The 21,928-nt window shown below is 40.9% G+C and overlaps 1 protein-coding gene across 1 annotated transcript in view; it reads right to left on the bottom strand.

Annotated features, from left to right (window-relative positions):
• The window catches only part of LOC145404028 (uncharacterized), a 128,776-nt gene that overhangs the window by 43,242 nt on the left and 63,606 nt on the right, over positions 1-21,928 (bottom strand). Inside the window, exons 6-8 of the mRNA XM_080275631.1 lie at positions 6,346-6,499; positions 5,906-5,989; positions 4,395-4,516 (exon numbers count right to left, since the gene is read on the bottom strand). Of these exons, the coding sequence (XP_080131757.1) occupies positions 4,395-4,516; positions 5,906-5,989; positions 6,346-6,499 (360 nt within the window). The remainder of the gene's footprint in view (positions 1-4,394; positions 4,517-5,905; positions 5,990-6,345; positions 6,500-21,928) is intronic.

The raw sequence follows: 21,928 nt of genomic DNA, 5'->3' as shown, positions 1-21,928 counted from the left end.
GCACGGAAAAAACGCGCGGTATTCAAAACATTCACAAACATTCGAGAATGACACCCGCGGTTTGGTCCAGTTTTTGCAATGTCATTCTGGGATGACACCCGCAGTTAAAGGGTTAATCTTACGTTATCTTACGCATATCCCAGCACTAATTGTGTATAATTGCGAGCACGTTCGGCAAGAACGTGTTCTGGGCGAGTTTGATGTATTTGTAATTTGCTCAAGTGCGCAATCTAATATTTAGCTTGTGCAATGTCGCAAAGCGCCAGCGCAAATCATTTGCATATATTTGTGGGAATTACTGTAAAATATATATATTAGTATAATTAAATAACTTACTAAAGTAGAAACCTGCCCACCACCCGCGGTGACTGAGGTACAGTAGGTCAATGTCCGGGAAAAATAGCCTATATTTATCAAGGAATTGGCAAAGATCATGTGATTACGGTATCATCAACTCTCGCTCTCTCTCTCTCTCTCTCTCTCTCTCCCTTCCTCCAACAGAGGAGGGAGGGAATGGAGAATAAGAGAGAGAGAGGAGGGAAAGAATGGAGAATAAGAGAGGGAAGAGGGACGAAGTTTATGCCTTATCTCCTCACTCAAAGGGACGCTCCTTTGCCATTCCAGCGTATTTATTCTCTCTCTCTCTCTCTCTCTCTCAATAATGCTCTTTATCTCTCTCTAATGTCTTGTCAAGACAATTTATTTAATAATTCCATATAGATATACAATAGCATATGTAATTCGTTACAAAAATAAAAAATCATGAAAACAGTATTTAAATCAAATATCCACAGCCTAATAAATTATTAGGCTGTGGATATTTGATTTAAATAATATGTTTTAATGGTTTTTGTAAGGAATTGCATATGCTAATCTTAATAAATAATGTATATTTATTATCATTTACTAATAACAATAATTTAAAAATATTAAAAATACATTATCTGTTGAAGCATATTAATGCTACTACCCCTGTCCCTCCTGCCTCCCCCCACCAAGCACCAACCCACCCTCGCGATCCGCCCCAGCCTCCCCCATCCCTTGTCCAACCATGCGGGAAGCTCCCACCACGTGTCCCCTGGAAGACCACGTGTCCCTTGGATTGCGCGCCACAGGACAGGTCCGCAAGCGCAAATTTAGTTGTGCAAGCGCAACTCAGTTTGCACTTGCACACCTACCTTTTCATGTGCGCAAGCGCAAAATTGCGCATGGTCTCGTGCAGTGCGCAAACGATATCACCGGAGCACAAGGGTGCGCAATTGCACTTTGCGCAAGTGTTTGCGCACCTGCCCAGCACTGATCCTACCTATACACTACTGTACTTACAGTACCCCTCCTAATTTTGGGGGGTTTCTGGTCATTCTGCCATATTTTGACATTAAAACATACATAAGAATATCCAAAATAATACTAAACACCAATGCTGGGAACGCTACTAATAAAAAGTAGCGGCATTCCCATTCCCGTTACTAGCTCGAAAAAGTAGTGGCGTTACTGGTTTCGCAACTTGATACGAAATGTAGCGGTGCTCCCGCTACTTTGGATAGGAAAAAGGTACACGAAGGAAAGGTTAACAAAAATCTGTGTTATAGCAATACACTATATACAGTTTTGATAATATTAGTCAGCCTGAGTGGTTATGTTGTGTCAGTATATACTTATACTCAGTGGCATACCTGAAGGGGGGGGGGGGGGCTCTTTGAAACTGCCCCCGGGGCCCCCAATTGAGGGGGCCCCCAAAAAGCCTTAAAAATTTATAAGCTGTTTTATTAATATTTACAAATATATATACTTATCATCCCGACAATCCCTGCTGAGATATTAGATAAGTTTTGAGAATGAGGGGGGATAGGAGGGCCCCAGAAAGAACCTAGCCCCCCGGGCCCCCAAATCTCTAGGTACGCCCCTGCTTATACTAATAAAAAAAAAAAAAAATCATATACATGTCAGTGTCATTTTAATGAAGCTTAGAGCCGAAGGTACAGGAAAAGGCTATTTACTGTATAATGTAACAAATGTTCTTTTACATTGTTACCTAGTATACCTACTGAAAGTAACATAGGTAAATAAAAGGCAAAAAAAATGTGTCCTACCACTGATATATATTATACAGATTTATTATATTTTCAATGATACCTATTTAAGATATGTACAAAAACGAAAGTCAAAATGATCTGGGGCTTTCTTTTAAAGGCTATTTATACAATAGCAATGTTTTTTCCATTACTTTAAACTGAAAGTAACACAGTTACGAAATAATAACGCAGTGAGTAAGAATTAGTCTGAAAGAAAGAGAGTGAGGAAGCGAGCGGGAGTTAAAGACGGGGATAGTTAAAGGTGTGTGTGTGTGTATTCGTCGAGTGAGTAGCGAGGAGTGCGGTAACGCGTGAGTACATCCAAAAAAGTAGCGGCGCTCTCAGTTCCGCTACTGGCTAAAAAAAAGGAATGCCGTTACCACCATCGCTATTAAAATAGTAGCGGCGCTATTCCCAGCTTTGCTAAACACCAAGAAAACCATGAAGAAAAAGCACTGAAAAAAAAAAAAAACCCTACCTACACACTACAGTATGTACAGCACCCCTCCAAATTTTGGTACTGTTTTCTGGTCATTCTGCCATACTGAGACGTCAAAACATGTATAGGAATATCCAGAGTAATGCTAAACACCAAGAAAACCATTAAAAAAAAAAGGAAAACCAAAAAACACCATACATATACACTAATGTATGTACAGTCTATCTATCTACTGCCAGACACATTAATCCCGTAAGGGGTGACTACAAACAAATCGCTTCCATGTAGCCCTGTCCCCCACCATTTCATTGCCCTGCTCCCAGCTCACACCCCCCTCTCTCATATACCTCTCCACTCCATCCCTCCATCTCATCCTTAGCCTCCTCCTCCCTCTCCCCCCCTCCACCTCACTCACATACACTCTCCTTGTCAGTCTTTCACTCTCCATCCTCTCCACATGGACAAACCACCTCATTGTATTTCTCCTAACACCTCCTATCACATCCACACCACAACACTCCTTCACTTCCTCATTTGTCAGTCTATCTCTTCATGTGTCTCCACATGCTCCTCTCAAATAACTAATTTCCACTGCTTTCACTCTTGACTTGTGTCCCTTCAACAAGGTCCAAGCTTCACTTCCATATGTCAGAGTTGGTATCACAATACTGTCATTTATTAACTTTTTCACTTCCATGCTCACTTCCCTATTTCTTACCACTGCTTTCAAGGAACCAGCAACCTTTCTTCCTTGTTGTACCCTTTCAAGCACTGCACCCTCTAGACTTCCATCCTTGCTCATTACGCTACCCAAGTACTTAAACGCACTCACATTTTCCATACCCTCATCATCCAACCTCACTGTACATTCACTGACTTCACTTCCCTTGAAGACCATAACTTTACTCTTCCCTACATTCACCTTTATATTCCACTTCTTATACACTCTCCCACACTCATCCAAGTCTTGCAGCTCCCCTTTGTCTTCACTCAACAACACAGTAGCATCTGCAACCAACAGTACAGGGAGCTTCCAAACACTGCCCTCACTCATTAGAGCTGCTCCAACATCCACTGCCCTACATTGTATCTCTTTTATTACCTCATCCATATACAGACTGAACAACCATTGAGACATGACACATCCTTGTTTCAATCCAACCTTCAAATAGAATCGTTCACTATCCACATACACTGCAGCCTTAGCACCCTCATACATACTCTTCACAGCCTTCAACAACTTCTCATCTACTCTATATACAGTGCCCTCGCACAGTGAATGAGTTTGTGAGTTGCAGACGAGCTCGTTCAGTGCGAATTCGTTCAGTGTGAACAACGTATCTTATAGCATATGGGCAGCACTGCTTCCTCAAAGTCCACTTTTTGAGGCACAGAGATGTACTAAAGGGCACATTTCAACCACATACAGTACAGATATATAAAATATAAAACACAGGGTTATTTACCTAAAGTGGAGCAGATGGCACTCCTGATTGGCTTGAATACAGGTGGTTCTGAGGCAGGAAGATACACTTAGAGTTACCCCACCACATCACCTTCCACTCCCTCGTTCCCATCACCAGTCCAGCACTCATCACTTGACTGAACCACTTCCCCACATGCCTCTACCTCATTCACCTCTACCATAAAACCTTTAAAGTCCAAAGATGACACCACTAACATTACATCCTCGTCTTCACCAGGAAGTGTAGCAGACAATGTAGAGGCAACAGGATCCTGTTGTTCTTGAGCTCGGTAGTAGCGTGTGATTAGTGTTTTTATGTTGACTTCCGTATTGCGCCATTCGGTGTAATAACGAAAAGTGGATGCTACTCCACTGATCACTTCCTGTGTCCTAAGCTGGTTTCATTTGTCTTAACCTCTTCTCTCAGAACATCTACCGCCGCTACAATTTTACTGATCTTCGACACAGGCAAATCTTCGTCCTCCATTGGATTCTGCTCAAAGGGTTGCTCAGACATGGACTCTTGTGCAGCGTCTCCTAGGGAAGGGGGGGTTGTTCAATATGGGAGACGGTGGTTATGGCCTACTCTTTTCACCGATTTCGTTCACTCAGGGTTCAACTCATTCACTATGGTTTTATGGACCTGATTACCCCCTGCTCATTCACTAAGTGAATTGTTTACTTTGAATACGTTCACTGTGTGAGGGCACTGTATTCTTAATACTTTCCACAATCCTTGTCTCTCCAAATCCATGAAGGCTGCGTACAACTTCTTTCCCTTCTCTAGAAGCTTTTCCACTAAAGATCCACGAATGAATATCTGATTTACACAACTTCTTCCCTTCCTAACACCTCCCTGTGCTCCTCCAACTAATTCCTCTGTTATTTCCCTAACTCTCTCAATAAGTATCCTACCATTTATTTTTCTTATTACACTAAGACAAATGCCCCTATGATTACCACACACTTCTTTTTCCTCTTTTTCTTTGTACAGGGGAATAATTATACCTGACTTCCAATCCTCCGGGACTTTACCTCCCTCCTAATTTTGGCATTGTTTTCAGGTCACTCTACCATATTTTGACATCAAAACACAAATAGGAATATCCAAAATAATGCTAAACACCAAGAAAACACAAAAAAAATACACTGAAGGCCAAAAAACACCCTACTTATACACTACTGTACGTACAGTACCCCTCCTAATTTTGGCACCGTTTTCCAGCCATTCTGCCACACCGAGACATCAAAACACACATAGGATTATCCATATTAATGCTTAATATCAAGAAAACAATGCATAAACAAAAAAAATCGGCAAAAAACTTGAAGACGGTTTGAAAATCAGTTATCTGTGATGTTTGTTCCTGTGACCCCTCCCAAAATTTCACAGCCGAATATGCCACCGGATATTGGCTATAGAGTACTGGTATAAATGGATATACCACCATCTTTGCTGGTGTTTATACTATAAGCTAATAAAAACAAATAAAACTGATAAATAAAAGTACAGAAATGCAGTGAGAATAATGTGTTCAGGAGTACAACTTACCTTCATAAAAGTTCCCACCATCCTAGCACACAATTCTGCCAGCACTTTCCAAGAGTTAAGCACATGTCTAAATGCAGAATTTCATAAGCTTTCTTGTGGATTTTGCAGAATTTCGCTATGACCCATAGTAGTCAAGTAAATCGCGAAAAAATTTAAAAGCTCACGAGTCAGTGTTATCACTACGAAGGAGGGTAGGGACAGAGGGAATGAGGGGGGAGCCAGGAGGGTATGGAAGAGGGATGGGAGGGGAGGAGAAGTGAGGCTGTGGGCAAGATTTTCATCCTCTGTCATGAAGCAGACGGGAGCTTTTAGTGTACATTTACTCGTAGCTTGCGGTGTTAGAAGCCGAGTGGCCATGTGGAAACACAACTCACGGTGACTGGGGGAATTTGGACTTTCGTTAAAGAGGCGGAGGGCCGCTGTCACCAAACATGTGGTCTGTGTTACAATCTCAGTGGCTGTTGGGAAAGACTTAGCGCAGTGGCCATGCAACTTTGGACATTCGGAGGGGATGCGTATGGATGTTTTGATACCGCTTGTGGGTTACAGTCATATTACTCGGGTGATGGAGGTTAGTAGGAAGTGACTGGACAAGCATGACACCATTCAGTACAGGGGCGGGTGGACATTTTAGCTCACAGCTTGAGCCCAGTGGCCATGATACCGAATGTTTGAACGGGTTGACTGGCCAGCCAAAGTTATCAGGGACCTTTACATCCAGATAATGGCAGGTAAAATTGGATAATGGTTTAATCGAGCCAAGGTCCAGTGTCTGGGAAATGAACATGCCGGGATAAATGAGAGACTACTGTACTTGCCTCTTCATATGTTTCAGATGTTGCTCTGAATTTCCCTAATCTTGCATCTGCAGAAGGTATCCTTTGTGCTCTGCGTTTCCGGGTGGGTTGTGGAGGAACTGTTGTTTCAAGAATATTCTCTAAGTCACCTGAGCTCATCTCCTCCTCAACCTTCAGAGGAAATAATCATCAATTAATGGTAATAATAATAATAACAATATCATCATCATCATCATCCGGACCTCCTTTCCCACCCAAGGGCTGGGTAAGGAAATAACAATAACAACATACTGTAGTAATAATGACCATGATCAGAGATCAAATAAAAATGTTATTTAGGCCTTTTTTTTTTTTTTTTAATGTATTTTCACCAACATATGTGATGGAAAAACTAAAATATGTGGCTTTACTCAGTGCTTTATTTCCATGAAAAATTCAGGAAAACAAAATCAGAAATGATGCACAACCAATCCTGCACCTAGAGGGGACAGGGGTGGATTCCCCCCGAAATTTATTGACATTTCAAAACAATAGCCTTATATAATACTGAATGATCAGTTAATCACTATCAGCAAGCCATAAACTGAAATTAAGTACATATAGCTAAGAACATGAAAAAATGGAAAGGAACATATAATTAACTTTTTGAATTAGCTAACGATTCCCCCCTTCTGACTTCCTCATGGCTGACATTAAAATTTCTTCACCTGATGTATTTTCTGCCATCACAGGCCTCAATACTGATGGAGTCCCTCCTGTTGTTCTCCAGAACTGTGCTTCTGTGCTTACACTCTGCCTAGGTAAACTCTTTTGCCTTTGTCTATCAATTTGTACCTTTCCTTCTTGCTGGAAGTTTGCTCTCATTCAGCCAGTCCCAAAGAAGAGTGACCATTCCCAACCCTCTAACTATCGTCCAATTGCTTTAACATCCTGTATCTCAAAAGTTTTAGAGTCAATTCTTAATAGAAAAATTTTAAAGCATCTTTCCTTTCACAACCTTCTTTCTGATCGTCAGTATGGGTTCCGTCAGGGACACTACTCTGGCAATCTTCTCACCTACCTTTCAGACTCCTGGTCATCCTTCTTTGGGGACTTTGGCGTAAGTTTTGCCATTGCACTTGACATCTCAAAGGCTTTCGATCAGGTCTGGCATAAATCTTTAATTTCCAAACTGCCCTCTTACGGTTTCTATCCTTATATCTGTGCCTTCATCTCTAGCTTCCTTTCTGGTCATTCTATAGCCTCTGTTGTAGACAGCCATCATTTTTCTCTTAGATCTATCACCAGTGGTGTTCCTCAGGCCTCTGTCCTATCACCAACTCTCTTCCTTTTATTCATCAATGACCTTCTAAGCTGAATATCAAACCCTATCCACTCACACGCTGATGATTCCACCCTTCACCTTTCCATTTGGTTCCTGCAACATTCATCTCAGCAGTTACTTCAACAAACAAGGGATGAGTCTAGGTACACCTAATGTCTGACTTGGCTCGTATCTCTGACTGGGGTAAAAATAATCTGGTTGTTTTTAATGCATTAAAGACTCAGTTCTTACACCTATCAACACAACAAAATCTTCCACAGGTATACCCACTAATGTTTAATAATATTCAGCTTAATCCTGCATCACCCTTGAACATGCTTGGGGTTTCATTTACTCGGGACTTATCTTGGAAAGATCTAATTAAATCTCTCGTAAAATCTGCTTCCAAGAGATTAGTTGTGCTAAGCCAACTCCGTTCCTTCGTTACCCCTGAACAATTGTTGACTCTATACATGGGTTTTCTCTGCCCCTGTGTGGAGTAAAGCTCTCATGTGTGGGGAGGCTCCCCACACGCAGCTCTTCTCAATAGGGTGGAGTCAAAAGTTTTTCGTCTCATTAACTCTCCTCCTCTAACTGCCTCTCCTCAACCTCTGCCTCTTTGCAGCACTGTTGCCTCTTTATCTCTTTTTCTATTGCTACTTCAACAGTCGCTGCTCCTCTGAACTGTCTGCATGCATTCCTCCACCTGTGCGACAGGCACGTAGCACCCGTCCAGCAGCAAACTCTCATCCCTTTTCTATCCAACTCTCTAATGCATGAGTTAACCGTTATTCCCAGTCCTTTATTTATGCAACAGGTCAACTCTGGAACTATCTCCCTCTGCCCTGCTTCCTATGATCTCCAGCCTTTCAAATGCAGTGTGTCCAGGCATCTCCAAATGATTGGATCTTGAATTTGGCTCTCTCTTGTATTTTGTTTTTCTCTTGGAAGGAGCAATTAGCGGGCTCATGGCCTTTGGTCTCTTCTTCCTCATTAAAAAAAAAAAAAAAAAAAAAAAAAAAAAAAAAAAAAATCTAGTACTGTACTATAAAATATATATAGCTCAGACTGCTCAATGACTGTAAAAGCAATTTGTAACCATGATTGTCCAGATTATCTTCTGTAAGATGCTGTCTTCTGTGTCAATAAATTTTTATAGACTGAGAAGCTCCTCTCTATGTCCACATTGGCAGTTGGGATGAATTTCAGATATGCTATGTCTGCTGGCCCCATTCCTTCAGGAAATGTTGTTATTTAGGCCATTTTAGGTACATCTCTAGCAGAAATCACAATATAGCTCCCCCCCCCCCCCCCAAAAAAAAAAAAAATGTTTCATGTGAAAGAATATTTTTTATGTACTACATATTATATCTTCCCGATCTCTAAGGATGGCGATGATCATCATCATTCATCATCTAGACCTCCTTCCCCACCCTACGTCAGGGTGAGGAGTAGAACGTCCAGACAGCCCAGGTTGGCCCAATCCAACAGTCCATATTTCCATTCACTCATCATTCAAGCCCCAGGAACTCTTGCTCTATCTGATATGCCAGAAATATTCACCATATTCTGTAGCTCCACATAAATATGTCTGATGGATTCAATCTTGACACACGTTAAAAAGAGGTGCCAAATTCCTGTTCATGCACTTCTTCTCAAAACATTCATCCAGTCAGCTTGATCTCAGGTCAGTCCCCTAGCCTCACTGACTTCCATACCTCATCCCTCTCTTCCTCAAACACTCGTCCACCATATCCTTCCACCTTCTCCTTGGCCTACCTCGCCTCCCTCCTCCTTCGAATTCACTCAGATATACCTTTGTCAACACTCTGTTGTTATCCATTCTCTCTACACGACCATACCATCTCAGTACACTCTCTATGATTCTGGTGTCCACAGACTTTCTCACTCCGCATCTTTCACGAATCACATTACTTCGTATCCTATCCAATCTCTGCACTCCACATCAATTCCTCAGCAGTCCCATCTCCACTGCCCTTACTCTTGACTTTTCATTTTCATGCCACACCATGGTCTCACATCCATATGTTAAAGCTCGCATTAACACTCCTTCATGTAAGCCTTGAGCAGCTGCAACATTCAAGCTTCTGTTTCTTATCTAGGACTTCATAGCACCAGCTACTTTCCTTCCTTGTGTTACTCTACTTTCCATTTCTTTTGCACATTTTCCTCTCTTTCCTATCACTGTACCCAGGTATTTGAACTCTCTCACCCATTTCAGTCTCTATCCATTCACTGTAACATCACACTGGGATTCACTTTCTCTCTCAATAACCATCACTTTACTCTCTTCTACATTTACTCTCAAGGCACGACGCTCACAGACTAGTGCAAAACTCTGCACTAGTCTACCAAGTTCTTGTCCGGTATTGTCAAGCAGTACTGCACCATCAGCATACAACAAATTTGAGATATTCCATTCATCACCGTTCATTACCAACATCATTCCTCTCTCCATTCCCCATGTTTTTACTTCTCTCGTCACCCCATCCATATATGTACAAAACAACCATGGGGAAAATTAGTTGTAATAGCATAATAACCCCAGTGTCTAACCAAGCAGACTCATCAAGTACATGCAAGCAATCGCTCCTGCAGGGCCAACCGATGCTGTAAACCAATGTTCCCTTGCAATGGACAGTGTCTCAACATAGAGAGGCAGGCAGAGAAAAGTGCGGGAGGTTTGGTTACTAAAGAGACACTGCATTTGCATCTCTACACCCAGAACTTAACAAAGGCACCATAACACGTCATCTCATTATTTGATTATAAGTCACAACATTTTAAATGGTTTCCTCAGGTACAGGAAACCATTATATTTGTCACAGGGTGTAAGGTCACCTAAGGAAGAAGCAGATGGCACCGAGTGGGTGAAGAATGCCATCACCTACCACTTACAAGTACAGTAATCACTCCAATATCCGATGTAATAGAGCCATAGGTAGGTCCGGATATTGGTTCTGTCCGGATATTGGGCCCCAACTTATGGACTTGTACTTATGGACTCTAACTCAGAGAAACACCTATACAACTCCCTCTGGACATGCATAGCACCTATTTAAGACCCAAATCACACCAATAAGGCACATAAATGACTGAAATAAATGCAAAAGAAACATAAAATGAGGGTTTAGAAGTAGGTTCATAAAATAATAAACATTCTGGTGACTGGCTCCTGGACTGGTACTTATGGACCCTAACCTAGCCTAACTCAGAAAAACACCTTCCTACTGCACATGCATAGCTCCTAACACCCTATTCACACCAATAAAGGACATTAAAGAGTGAAATGAGGTAAGTATAGTATGGAAAAAAGTACAGTATGAAACATTCTTATGTCGGGATAGTGGGGATGTTCGGATATTAGAGTGATTACTGTATCATACATAGTACATACGAGAATATGCCTCTGCAGCTGGCAGGGGGTTACTTATGACTAAACAAACACTGTATGGTATGAATACCACACCACAGCTTTGAAGGAAAAACAACATTTTCTCTACAATAAATTTTGCTGGGAACTTTTAACTGCACATAATTCTGAATGCTGCAGTGATGAACAATGAAGATATGGTGGATTTTTGCTGGACACTCTAATGACAGTTTTCATATTTATGTATTTCTATTCTATTGTTTTTGGTTGCTCCTTCTCCTCTCCAATGCCTTTCTCCCTCCTGGGAACTTCTTGAGAGGGGATGGCCATGAAAAAACTTCCTCCATGCTAGTTGTTTCGTTTCAATTTTGTTTTCGTTTTTGAAGGCTCCAACATGCTTGCATGTGTAGGCCTTGGTCACCTAATGGCGGCTCTCCATGCTGCATGATCTATTGCAGCCTCCCTGTTCAGTCCCTTAACCCTGAGGTCACACTTAAAGACCTCGTCCCACATTTTTCTCAGTCTACCCCTCACAACCCCACCCCCAATATTAACACTTCTCACCTTCTGCACCCAATTATCATCCTCCATCCTCTCCACATGTCCAAACCATCTCAATCTACCTCTCCTCATCACAACACCAATATACTCCAGCCCCATCCTACCTCTCAACTCTTCCATTGTAAACACAGCCCCCCAAGGCCTCGCGTGCAGGGACGCACTGCACATCCACCTAATCATTGTCATATCTGTACGTCTGAGCCTGCGAATATCCTCCTCCTTTACTGCCCAAGTTTCACTACCATACAGCATTGCACTCCTAACACATACTGCAAACAAAGACCCCTTAGCACTTAGGGAGAGTCTTCTCAATGTCAGGAGAGGCAACAGCTCCCTGAACTTCTTCCCGCCACTTCTCACCCTAGCAACAGAGCCAGCTCCAGTGCCACCTCCAGCACACAATATGTCTCTTCCACACACTCAAGAGACTCACCAGCAACTTCAATCCTTTCACGCCTGACAATCTCCACCTGCTCTCCCCAACACGCCGTGCACATAAAATTAGCATTATCTTGCAGTCTACCTCTGATATCACTACATCTCTTGTGCACCCAGTTATCACAAACACTACACAAGATGGAATTACTTCCATGCCCTTGTGGCAAACTGCACATGGCCATTCTCCCTTGTCTCTGACAGTATCGCCACCAATCCTAGATATCATCACTTTTGTTTTATCTGCTTTTACCCTTCAGCCCTTATGCCCCATATCATCTCTCCACTTCTTAAATCTTTCCTCCGCCTCTCATTTCTCTTTTTATGAGAAAATCTTGCATCCAACAAAACAGTTTGCCTCGTATTCCTCCTAGATGGTACAGTTTCCATAAAAGTCTTTGGTGTGGTACTGTGTCAAAAGCTTTCTTGAAATCTAAATAGATACTGTCCACCCATCCTTCTCTTTCCTGTACTGTGTTTGTTACTCTGTCCTAGTAGCTCAAGAGATTAGTAACACATGATTTTCCTTTTCTGAAACCAAACTGTCTTTCTGTTATCATACTGTGTTCTTCTAGATGATTTACCCAAGCTTTTCTTATAAGCTTTTCCAATACCTTGCTTACAACACTGGTCAGTGATCCTGGTCGGTAGTTGAGTGGATTTTGTCTATTTCCTTTCTTGAATAAGGGGACACTATTTGCTTTCTTCCAAATATCAGGTAGTTAACCTTGACTCAAGGATTTCTTGAAAATTAAAAATAATGGTTTACTTAACTCCTTTGCACATTCTCGTAGTACCCAACATGAAATTTCATCAGGACCACTTGCTTTTCCTCTGTCTAACTTACTTAACTCCTCCTGTATTACTTTTTCTGCTATTTGTATATCTGATAGTATATGAATTGGAGCAGATGGGAGACGTGGAAGGTGTGTGTAAGTTATTTACAGAAGAAATATGTGCAGCATGTGATGTGGTGTGTGGAAGGAAGAGAAGGCGGAGGGGGGTACAAGGAACAGCGTGGTGGACTGAAGAGGTGAAACAGGCTGTGGCACAAAAGAAGAAAGCATACAATGAATGGGTGAGAAATAGGGGCGTGGAAGAAGTTGAGAGGCGGAAGAGAGAGTTATATGTGGAAAGGAAGAGAGAAGTGAAAAGATTAGTAAGAGAGAGTAAGAAGAGAGTGGATGAGGAATTTGGAAGGAATTTGAGTGTAAAGTGGAGGGACTGTAAGAAAATGTTCTGGAGAGAAGTGAAAAGAGTAAGACAGGGTGGAAGTGAAGTTAGCAGGGGAGTGAAAGATAAAAATGGTAGATTACTAGTGGAGAAGGGAGAAAAAGTGAGCAGATGGAGAGAACACTTTAAGGAATTGTTGAACGTAGAGGATGGAAGTAATGCAAGTATAAGTGGCTGGGGAATGGCTGGGAGAAGGAGGGAGGTGAGAAGACAGGAAGAAATCAGTAGGATAGAAGTTGTGGAAGCAATGAAGAAAGTTAAATCGGGGAAAGCCCCAGGAATTGATGGAGTGTGTGGTGAAATGCTGAAGCATGGGGGAGAGATAGTAGTAGAATGGATGTGGAAGATGTGCAGATTGGCCTGGGAGGAAGGTAGAGTCCCGGAGGATTGGAAGTCAGGTATAATTATTCCCTTGTACAAAGGAAAAGGGGAAAAAGAAGTGTGTGGTAATCATAGGGGCATTTGTCTTCTTAGTATAATAGGAAAAGTGTATGGTAGGATACTTATAGACAGAGTTAGAGAAAGAACAGAGAAATTAGTTGGAGAAGAACAGGGAGGCTTTAGGAAGGGAAGAGGTTGTGTAGATCAGATATTCATTCTTAGATCTTTAGTGGAAAAGTTTCTAGAGAAGGGAAAGAAGTTGTATGCGGCTTTCATGGATTTGGAGAAAGCATATGACAGGGTGGATAGACAAGGATTGTGGAAAGTGTTAAGAATATATGGAGTAGATGGGAAGTTGTTGAATGCTGTGAAGAGTATGTACGATGGTGCGAAGGCTGCAGTGCGTGTGGATGGTGAACTAAGTGAATTTTTCTCTTTGAAAGTTGGTTTGAAACAAGGATGTGTCATGTCTCCATGGTTGTTCAATCTGTACATGGATGGGGTAATAAAAGAGGTACAAGGTAGGGTAGTGGATGTTGGAGTGGCCATGGTGAGAGAGGATAGAGTTTGGAAACTCCCTGTACTGTTGTTTGCAGATGATACTGTGTTGTTGAGTGAAGACGAAGGGGAGCTGCAAGGCTTGGTGGATGAGTTTGAGAGAGTGTGTAAGAAACGGAACCTAAAGGTGAATGTAGGGAAGAGTAAAGTGATGGTCTTTGAGAGAGGTGAAGTTAGTGAATGTACAGCAAGGTTAGATGGTGAGGAATTGGAAAATGTGAGTACGTTTAAGTATTTGGGTAGTGTGATGAGTAAGGATGGAGGTTTGGAGTGTGAAGTGCTTGAAAGGGTACAGCAGGGAAGAAAGGTTGCTGGTTCCTTGAAAGCAGTGATAAGAAACAGGGAAGTGAGCATGGAAGTGAAAAAGTTACTACATGACAGTATTGTGATACCAACTCTAACGTACGGAAGTGAAGCTTGGACATTGTTGGAAGGACACAAGTCAAGAGTGAGAGCAGTGGAAATGAGTTATTTAAGAGGAGCCTGTGGAGTCACGTGGAGAGACAGGCTGACGAATGAGGATATAAAGGAGCGTTGTGGTGTGGATGTGGATGTGATAGGAAGCGTTATGAGGAACACACTGAGGTGGTTTGGCCATGTGGAGAGGATGGAGGGCGAAAGACTGACGAAGAGAGTGTATGTGAGTGAGGTGGAGGGGGGAAGAGGGAGGGGGAGGCCGAGGATGAGATGGAGGGATGGGGTGGAGAGGTATATGAGAGAGGGGGGTGTGAGTTGGGAGCAGGGCAGTGAAATGGCGGGGGACAGGGCGACTTGGAGGCGATTTGTTTGTGGCCACCCCAAACGGGATTGAGGCGTCTGGCAATAGATAGATAGATAGATATGTGGACATGCATGTTCCACATAGTCCCTCTCAAAATTTTTTTCTTCTGTAAAAACTAATTGGAAATTCTTATTTAGTGCTTCACAAATATCTTTCTCTTGTGTATAAGTGATTCCCTCTTCCATAATGGATTGTATTATATCATTTACTTTCGTTTTGCTTCTGATGTAGCTGTAAAACAGCTTTGGTTGATCACTACTTTTATTTATTATATCCTCCTCAAACTGTTTTTGGGCTTCCCTCCTTATTCTTGTATAATCGTTTCTTGCCTGTTTGTAATTATTATACGCCCTTTCACTATTGTCTTCTGTATCTATTCCACAACAAATCTCTTCTTTCTTTTGAATATTTACATTCTACTTAAATCTTGTCCTCTAAGCTAATTTTCCCAATCAACTTCTAAGAAATACTTCTTTAGGTCTTGATAATTTCCCTTTTTATAGTTTAGGCTCTTTTTGTAACTTTCATTGCTGTTAACTATGTCATATGCTATCCTGAAGTTGTAATTTAGTACTGCATGATCGGTTTTGCCGAGTGGAGGGTGATATATTAAACTGTCAATATCATTTTCTTGCCTAGTAAATATTAGATCTAGCACTGAAGGTACATTGAGTCCTCTTTTTCTGGTGGTTTCCCTCACATGTTGCGTTAGGAAAAACTCTTGCACGAGATCCAGGAGCTTTTGGTCCCAACAGCTTTCTTGGCTAATTATTTCTAGAGTATTCTAATTTATATTTGTATTAAAATCTCCAGTTAGTATAATTCTTTCTGATTTCTCTTCCATTTTATATAGTAATGATCTTAAACTCTGAATTGTACTCTCTGCCAGGTCCTCATATTCATCTCTTTCCCATGTGTTTGATCTGGGTGGCATGTACAAATTGGCTACAATTACTTTCCCTTCAGATGTGTTGATCTCTACTGCAATCAGTTCTACTTGTGATGGTATATCTAGTTTTATTTCATTGACTTTTAGATTTTTCTTAGTTAATATTATAATTCCTCCTCCTTTTTTTAAATTTCTGTCTCTTCTCCATATATTGTATTCCTCTAAGTTTAGTATGTCACTGGATATCCTTGGTGTTAATTCTGTTTCAGTTAGGCATATCATTTGTGGTTCATTTTCTCTGACATAATCATTCATCTCTAGTAATTTAGATACCATTCCATCCACATTTGAATACATCAACTTTATCATCTTGTTTATATACTTATGACATGGTTCTACTACCTTCCTCCTTTTTATTCCCTCCTGTTTGTGTACCACTTTCGTACCTGCAATCCTATTACTTTGTAAAAAAATGTGTTCTTCTCCTCTTCTGATCTTCCCTCATCTTTTGTTTTTGCTTCCTCCCTCTTCTCTTTCTGTAATTCCAGTTCCTCTTGTGTTAGGCATCTTTTTATCCATACATTTTTGAACTCCTCTTTTTCCATAAGATTCTTTGCATTTTTTAGTATCTCCTCCACAGTGTTTACACTCTGGAAAGTCACCTTTAGAGGTATTGTCTTGCTTTTCTAATATTTCCCTAACCTTTCGTGTTCCTCTATGTCTTTACTACAGATTTCCTCTGATACTTCTTTCAGTAAGCTTATTACATTTGCCATCTCCTTTATATCTCTTGTGATCTTGTTTTTTACTTCTTCCTCTTCTATACCAGTGATTACTATAGATTTGCTTATATCTACTGAATCTCTGACTAACTTTGGATTGCTTTGGATTATTCTTTTCACTTCCTGTTTAATGCTTTTTTCCTCCACCCTTGTTTCTAAGTCTTTCTTTACTTTCACCATTTCAGCATACGTGGTTTCCACATCAATTTTGTAGCTTTGCACAGCTTCATTCACCTGTGTTATCTTCTCCTCAATATCACTGCTCTGGTATATCAGACTGCTTACTTGCCTAACTGTCTCTGTGTCATTTTTGAACTCTTCCATAACACTCACGTGATTGACTACTGTACTTGCCATTTCACTCATTTTCTTCCTAAGTGTACTCAATTCCACTGTTAGTTCACCAATGGTTGTGTCTTTCTTGTTGGCCTCCCTTCCTAGTTTTTCTATTTCTTCCTTTTGCAAGTGCATCTGCTTCTTTATTTCACCAATTTCATTTTTGAAAGCCATTTCCAGTTTGTGTACACGTTCAATCAGTCTATTGTGTGTCTCCACTTCAACCAGTTCTTGGTAGAAATCATCATCTTGCTTTCTACCCTTATCCCTTTCCTTTTCCAAATTTGCTTTACTAAAGTATGTGTCCATTTTGCAATACTAAAAGCACAGAGTACATGTACTCTCTGTGCAAGGTCTGTAAGAAGGGTGTTTGTGGAGTGTAGTGGCCAAAGCCATGTTGTGACTGGGCTAGGGGAATGTGAGGTGTGACTAGTTGTAGTACTAGTCGCTCAGTGACTTTAGAGGGGGTGCAGAGGAGTATGATGGGGTGGTGTGAGGAGGGTAACATGGGGTCTTTGTTGGGTTTAGGGATAGTCATGATAATGCCATGCTTCCAGATGTTGGGTATTATGTTGTGTGAGTAGCTGCAGTTTGAAATGTTGGTAAGTTCTTGTATGCCTTGTGGTCCAAAGTGTTTAAGGTGAATGTTGTTTATGTTGTCTGGTCCATAGGCAGATGAGTGCTTAAGGTTGTTAATGATGTGCTTCGTCTGGTTGTAAGTGAAAGGTGTGTAGTCTAGGTCTGTGGGGAACTGTCTCTTACGTCTGATGATACGTCGGTCTTCGGGATGGGGGTTTAGATGGCTGACTTGTGAAAAGTGATTGATGAGTGTTTGCTTGTTGTTTGTTTGAGGGTATGGTGTCTGTTGTGATGGCAGCGTGTGATTGTGTGGTGTTGCTGTTGGAAAGTGTGATGCTGTTTAGTGTTTTGTAGAGTTTGCTGATGTTTGTTTTGTGGTCATGTGTTTGAAGATAATTTTTCCAGTTTAGTGTTTGCTGTTCTGATATTTTATTGTTTATTTGAGTGTTGAGTTCTTGTATTTGTTGTACGGTGTCTTGTGTATAGGGTGTTGGGGAGTATCACAGTGTGTCCCATTGTCTGATGAGGCCTTGAATTTCTGGTGTGAAGTTGGGGTTGTGTCTCTTTCTGTTGCCTCTAGGGATCTGTCTTTTGTCTGCATTTTGTATAATTTTATTGAAAGTGTGCACAGCAGTGTTGATGTTTGTGATGGGTGTACTGTTTAGTGTTTCGAAATGTTGTTTTGTTTCAGTTACAAAGGCCTCCCAGTTGGCTCTCTTATAATTAATGTACTGTACGTGAGTTTGTGGCCAGCTGGGGTGATTCTGGTTTTGGTAGTGATGATGATTGGGAAGTGATCAGAATCTAGGGTTTTGACCACTCTCCAAGATGTAGTGGGGGTGAGGTTTTGGGAGCAGAAGGTGATGTCTGGGGATGATGGGAGGAAGACAGCTTGGTGTGGGTGAGTTATCGACAGTGGTGTTCCTTAGGGTTCTCTCTTATCACCAACACTCTTCCATCCATTGATCAATTACCTTCCCAGCTGTACATCTAATCCTATCCACTCATAAGCTGAGGACTCCAACTTTCACCTTTCCATCTGCTTCTGGCAGCATCCATCACAAAAGTTACTTCAACAAGCACAGGATAATGCTATGGCACACCCAATGTCTGGCTTGGCTCATACCTCTGACTGAGGCAAAAGTTCTTATTTTTTTAAGCACCAAGAACTCAGTTTTAACAGCTTTCGACCTCCAAAAATCTTACACACAAGTATCCTTTAAATTTTTTACAATATCAAACTCAATTCTGCATTATCTTTGAACATATTGGAGCTCCATTCTCTCTGAATTTATATTGGAAAGAACATATAACCTCTTTGTAATATAGTACAAGTCCCATTATTCGGCATCTATGGGACCAGGATGATGCCGAGAAATTAGATTTGCCGAATAATCAAAAACCTACCCACTCAGTACCTTAAATATATTGGTGAACACTCACCACCACCTACGGTACGGTATTACAACTGTGTTTGGAGAGAGTACTGTATACTGTACAATACTGCAATCAATACAGTACTATACCTGAATCTGAAATACAGTATCTATATATATATATATATATATATATATATATTAGTGAACATATACAAGTGTAATGACACAGTAGGCATACAAGTCAGATAACACTTCCTGGATGGCCGAAATGATACGGAATATTACCTACCAGCTCAGTACATCACTTGTATTGGTGAACTCATCACTACTTATATTATTACAAATATGTTTGGAGTGAGTACTGTATATAGTACTTTTTCCAAACAAAATAAAATAGTCGGAAAATTGCATAAAATAAAGTAAAGGGATCTGAATTGGTAAGGTCTTCTGATGAAAGTTATAACTTACATTTAGCTCTCACTCTTTTGTTCATTTTTTTTTTTGTTTACATGTGAAAGGAGAGTACTGATGGAAACAGTAATGTATTCCATGAACCCCTTAATAACCTCCGACATTGAACAACCCTTTACAGTACCGATGTCGAGTTAGTGAGCTATGGAAAAACTGTGAACAATTATGGGAATGGAACGAAGGTCGCTGGTATGATTACACGACTCTAGCTACGATTCCAAGCAGTCAGGGGGTCAGTTAATCTCAGTTGTTTTCGCCCATTTGGTAAATGCACCGTAACTTTATTAATTCTCCAGTCAATCATAGCGAATCATAGCATGGGTTTAGGAAGCTAAACACATTTCTAGGTGCACCAGACGATTATCTTCACATCTTATAAGAAAATGGAAGAAATTAAATCCCTCTCTGAGTACGTAAAGTTCTTCCATTCTTCTGAAATCAATTTATTTTTCTTAAAGATGGGAAGATAATCGTCTGGCTCACCTAGCAATGTGTTATTTAGCTTCCTAAACCCATGCTATGATTCGCTATGAGTCACGGAAAGATTGATAAAGTTACGGTGTATTTACCAAATGGGCGAAAACATCTGAGATTAACCGACCGCCTAACTGCTTGGAATCGTAGCGTAGTCATGCAAACATACCAGTGACCTTCGTTCCCTCCCCATAATTGTTCAGTTTTCTTTATAGCTCACACTAACTTAACATCACTGACATCGGCACTGTAAAAGGTTGTTCAATGTCGGAGGTTATTAAGGGGTTAATGGGATATATTACTGTTTGCATCAATGCTCTCTCTTTCACGTTAAGCACAAAAACAAACAAAAGAATGAGAACTAAATGTACGTTTAACTTTCATCAGAGAGACCTTAGCAATTCATAGTCCTCCAGTTTATTTTTAAGTATTTTTCTGACTTTAGGTTAGGTTAGGTTTGGTTAAATACAGTTAAACTCGGTTAGGTTAGGTTCAGTTAAACAGGACAGTCCCACCATTATGCTGAAGAATAAAAATACTAGAGCTGTCACAGCCGTACAGCTAAAAACAACGGGGAAACTGATTTAACAAGCAACATTTATTTATGGCTAATGCATTACAGTGTCATGGGCTACTCAATTACCGGTAAGTCATTTTCATGAAGGCATCAAGAATGAAAGAACTTCAAGAATTAGTGTGGGGGCTTGGAACGTAACCCTCGCTAGTTTGGTGGGGGTGGTTACTGTAGTGTATGATACTGTGCAATATTGTAATCAATACAGTACTATACCTGAATCTGAATAAAAATATAGAAATTAGTGAACATAGAGAAGTGTAATGAAACATTAGGCCTACAATCCACAGATATCACTTCCTAGACTGCCGAGATGATTCCGGACATATGCCAAACAATCAATGATTTTCGTAAATGGGACTATTTCTCAAAACTGCCGAAATGTCGGATCTACCGAACAATCAGCTGCCGAATAATAGGACTTTTACTGTATATGCTTTCAAAAGATTAGGTGTGTTACGCCAACTCTATGTCTTCTTTATCCCCCCCAAACTGTCGTTGATTTTATACAAAGGTTTTATTTGCCCATGTCAAGTACAATTTTCTTGTGTGTGGAGGCTTCCCACATATAGCTCTTCTCAGCAAGCTGAAAACTCTCCTCCCTTTACTAGCTCCTTCAACCTCTGTCCCTTTGCTACATTGTTGCATTTTTATTTCTTCTCCAATGCTACTTCATTGATCACTGCTCTCTGAACTGTCGACTTTTTTCCCTCCATCACTACAGTGGGTACGTAGCACCTGTCTGGCAGCAAATTCTCATCCCTTTTCTGCTTCTCACTAATGCAAGAGTTAACTGCTACTCCTAGTCCTTCACATATGTAACAGGTCAACTCTGGAACTGTCCTCCTCTGTCTCTTTCCTTCTCCCTATGATCAGTCTTTTAAACGCAATGTATCCAGGCATCTCAAAATGATGATTTTTTTTTTTTTTTTTTTTTTTTTAATAACTGGAGTGAGAAAGAGAAAGACAGGTTTGGGGAAGACATGGATGAAACAGTGGAAAAATTACCCAGGAGCCATACATGATCATAATGGGCGATATGAAATGAAGAGTACGCACTGGTCCTGAGGATGACATAATGGGTTGTAATGGGGTAGCAGGAGAAAATAATAATGCGAAGCGACTGAAGGATATGTGTTAGGAAAGGAGGTTGTGCAGTTGTAACTCGTATTTCAGACATAATGGTGCACATAAATATACATGGTACAGAGGGAGCGGGGATTGTATGGAGCCTGATTGATTACGTGCTCATAGTGAGGTCGATGATGGAAATGGTTGCTGATACAAGGGCCACGAGTGGACAGTGTGGAGATCTGTTAGATCAAATGATTGTGGTATGCAAGATCAAGCTAAGAGAAGTGAGGTGAACCAAAAGAGAGAGGAGCAGTCAGGGAGAAAGACTGAAAGCCAAGAAGCTGAGGATCAAAGAAATGGCAGATGAATATGGGACCAGAGTAGGGGAGGAGTTGG

Source organism: Coenobita brevimanus, chromosome 62 (genome assembly GCF_032717465.1).
Source record: "Coenobita brevimanus isolate Jiangsu-jjx chromosome 62, ASM3271746v2, whole genome shotgun sequence".
NCBI classification, from domain to species: domain Eukaryota; kingdom Metazoa; phylum Arthropoda; class Malacostraca; order Decapoda; family Coenobitidae; genus Coenobita; species Coenobita brevimanus.
Note: the sequence above shows the minus strand (reverse complement) of the source record. Positions and strands in the feature narration are given on the sequence as shown.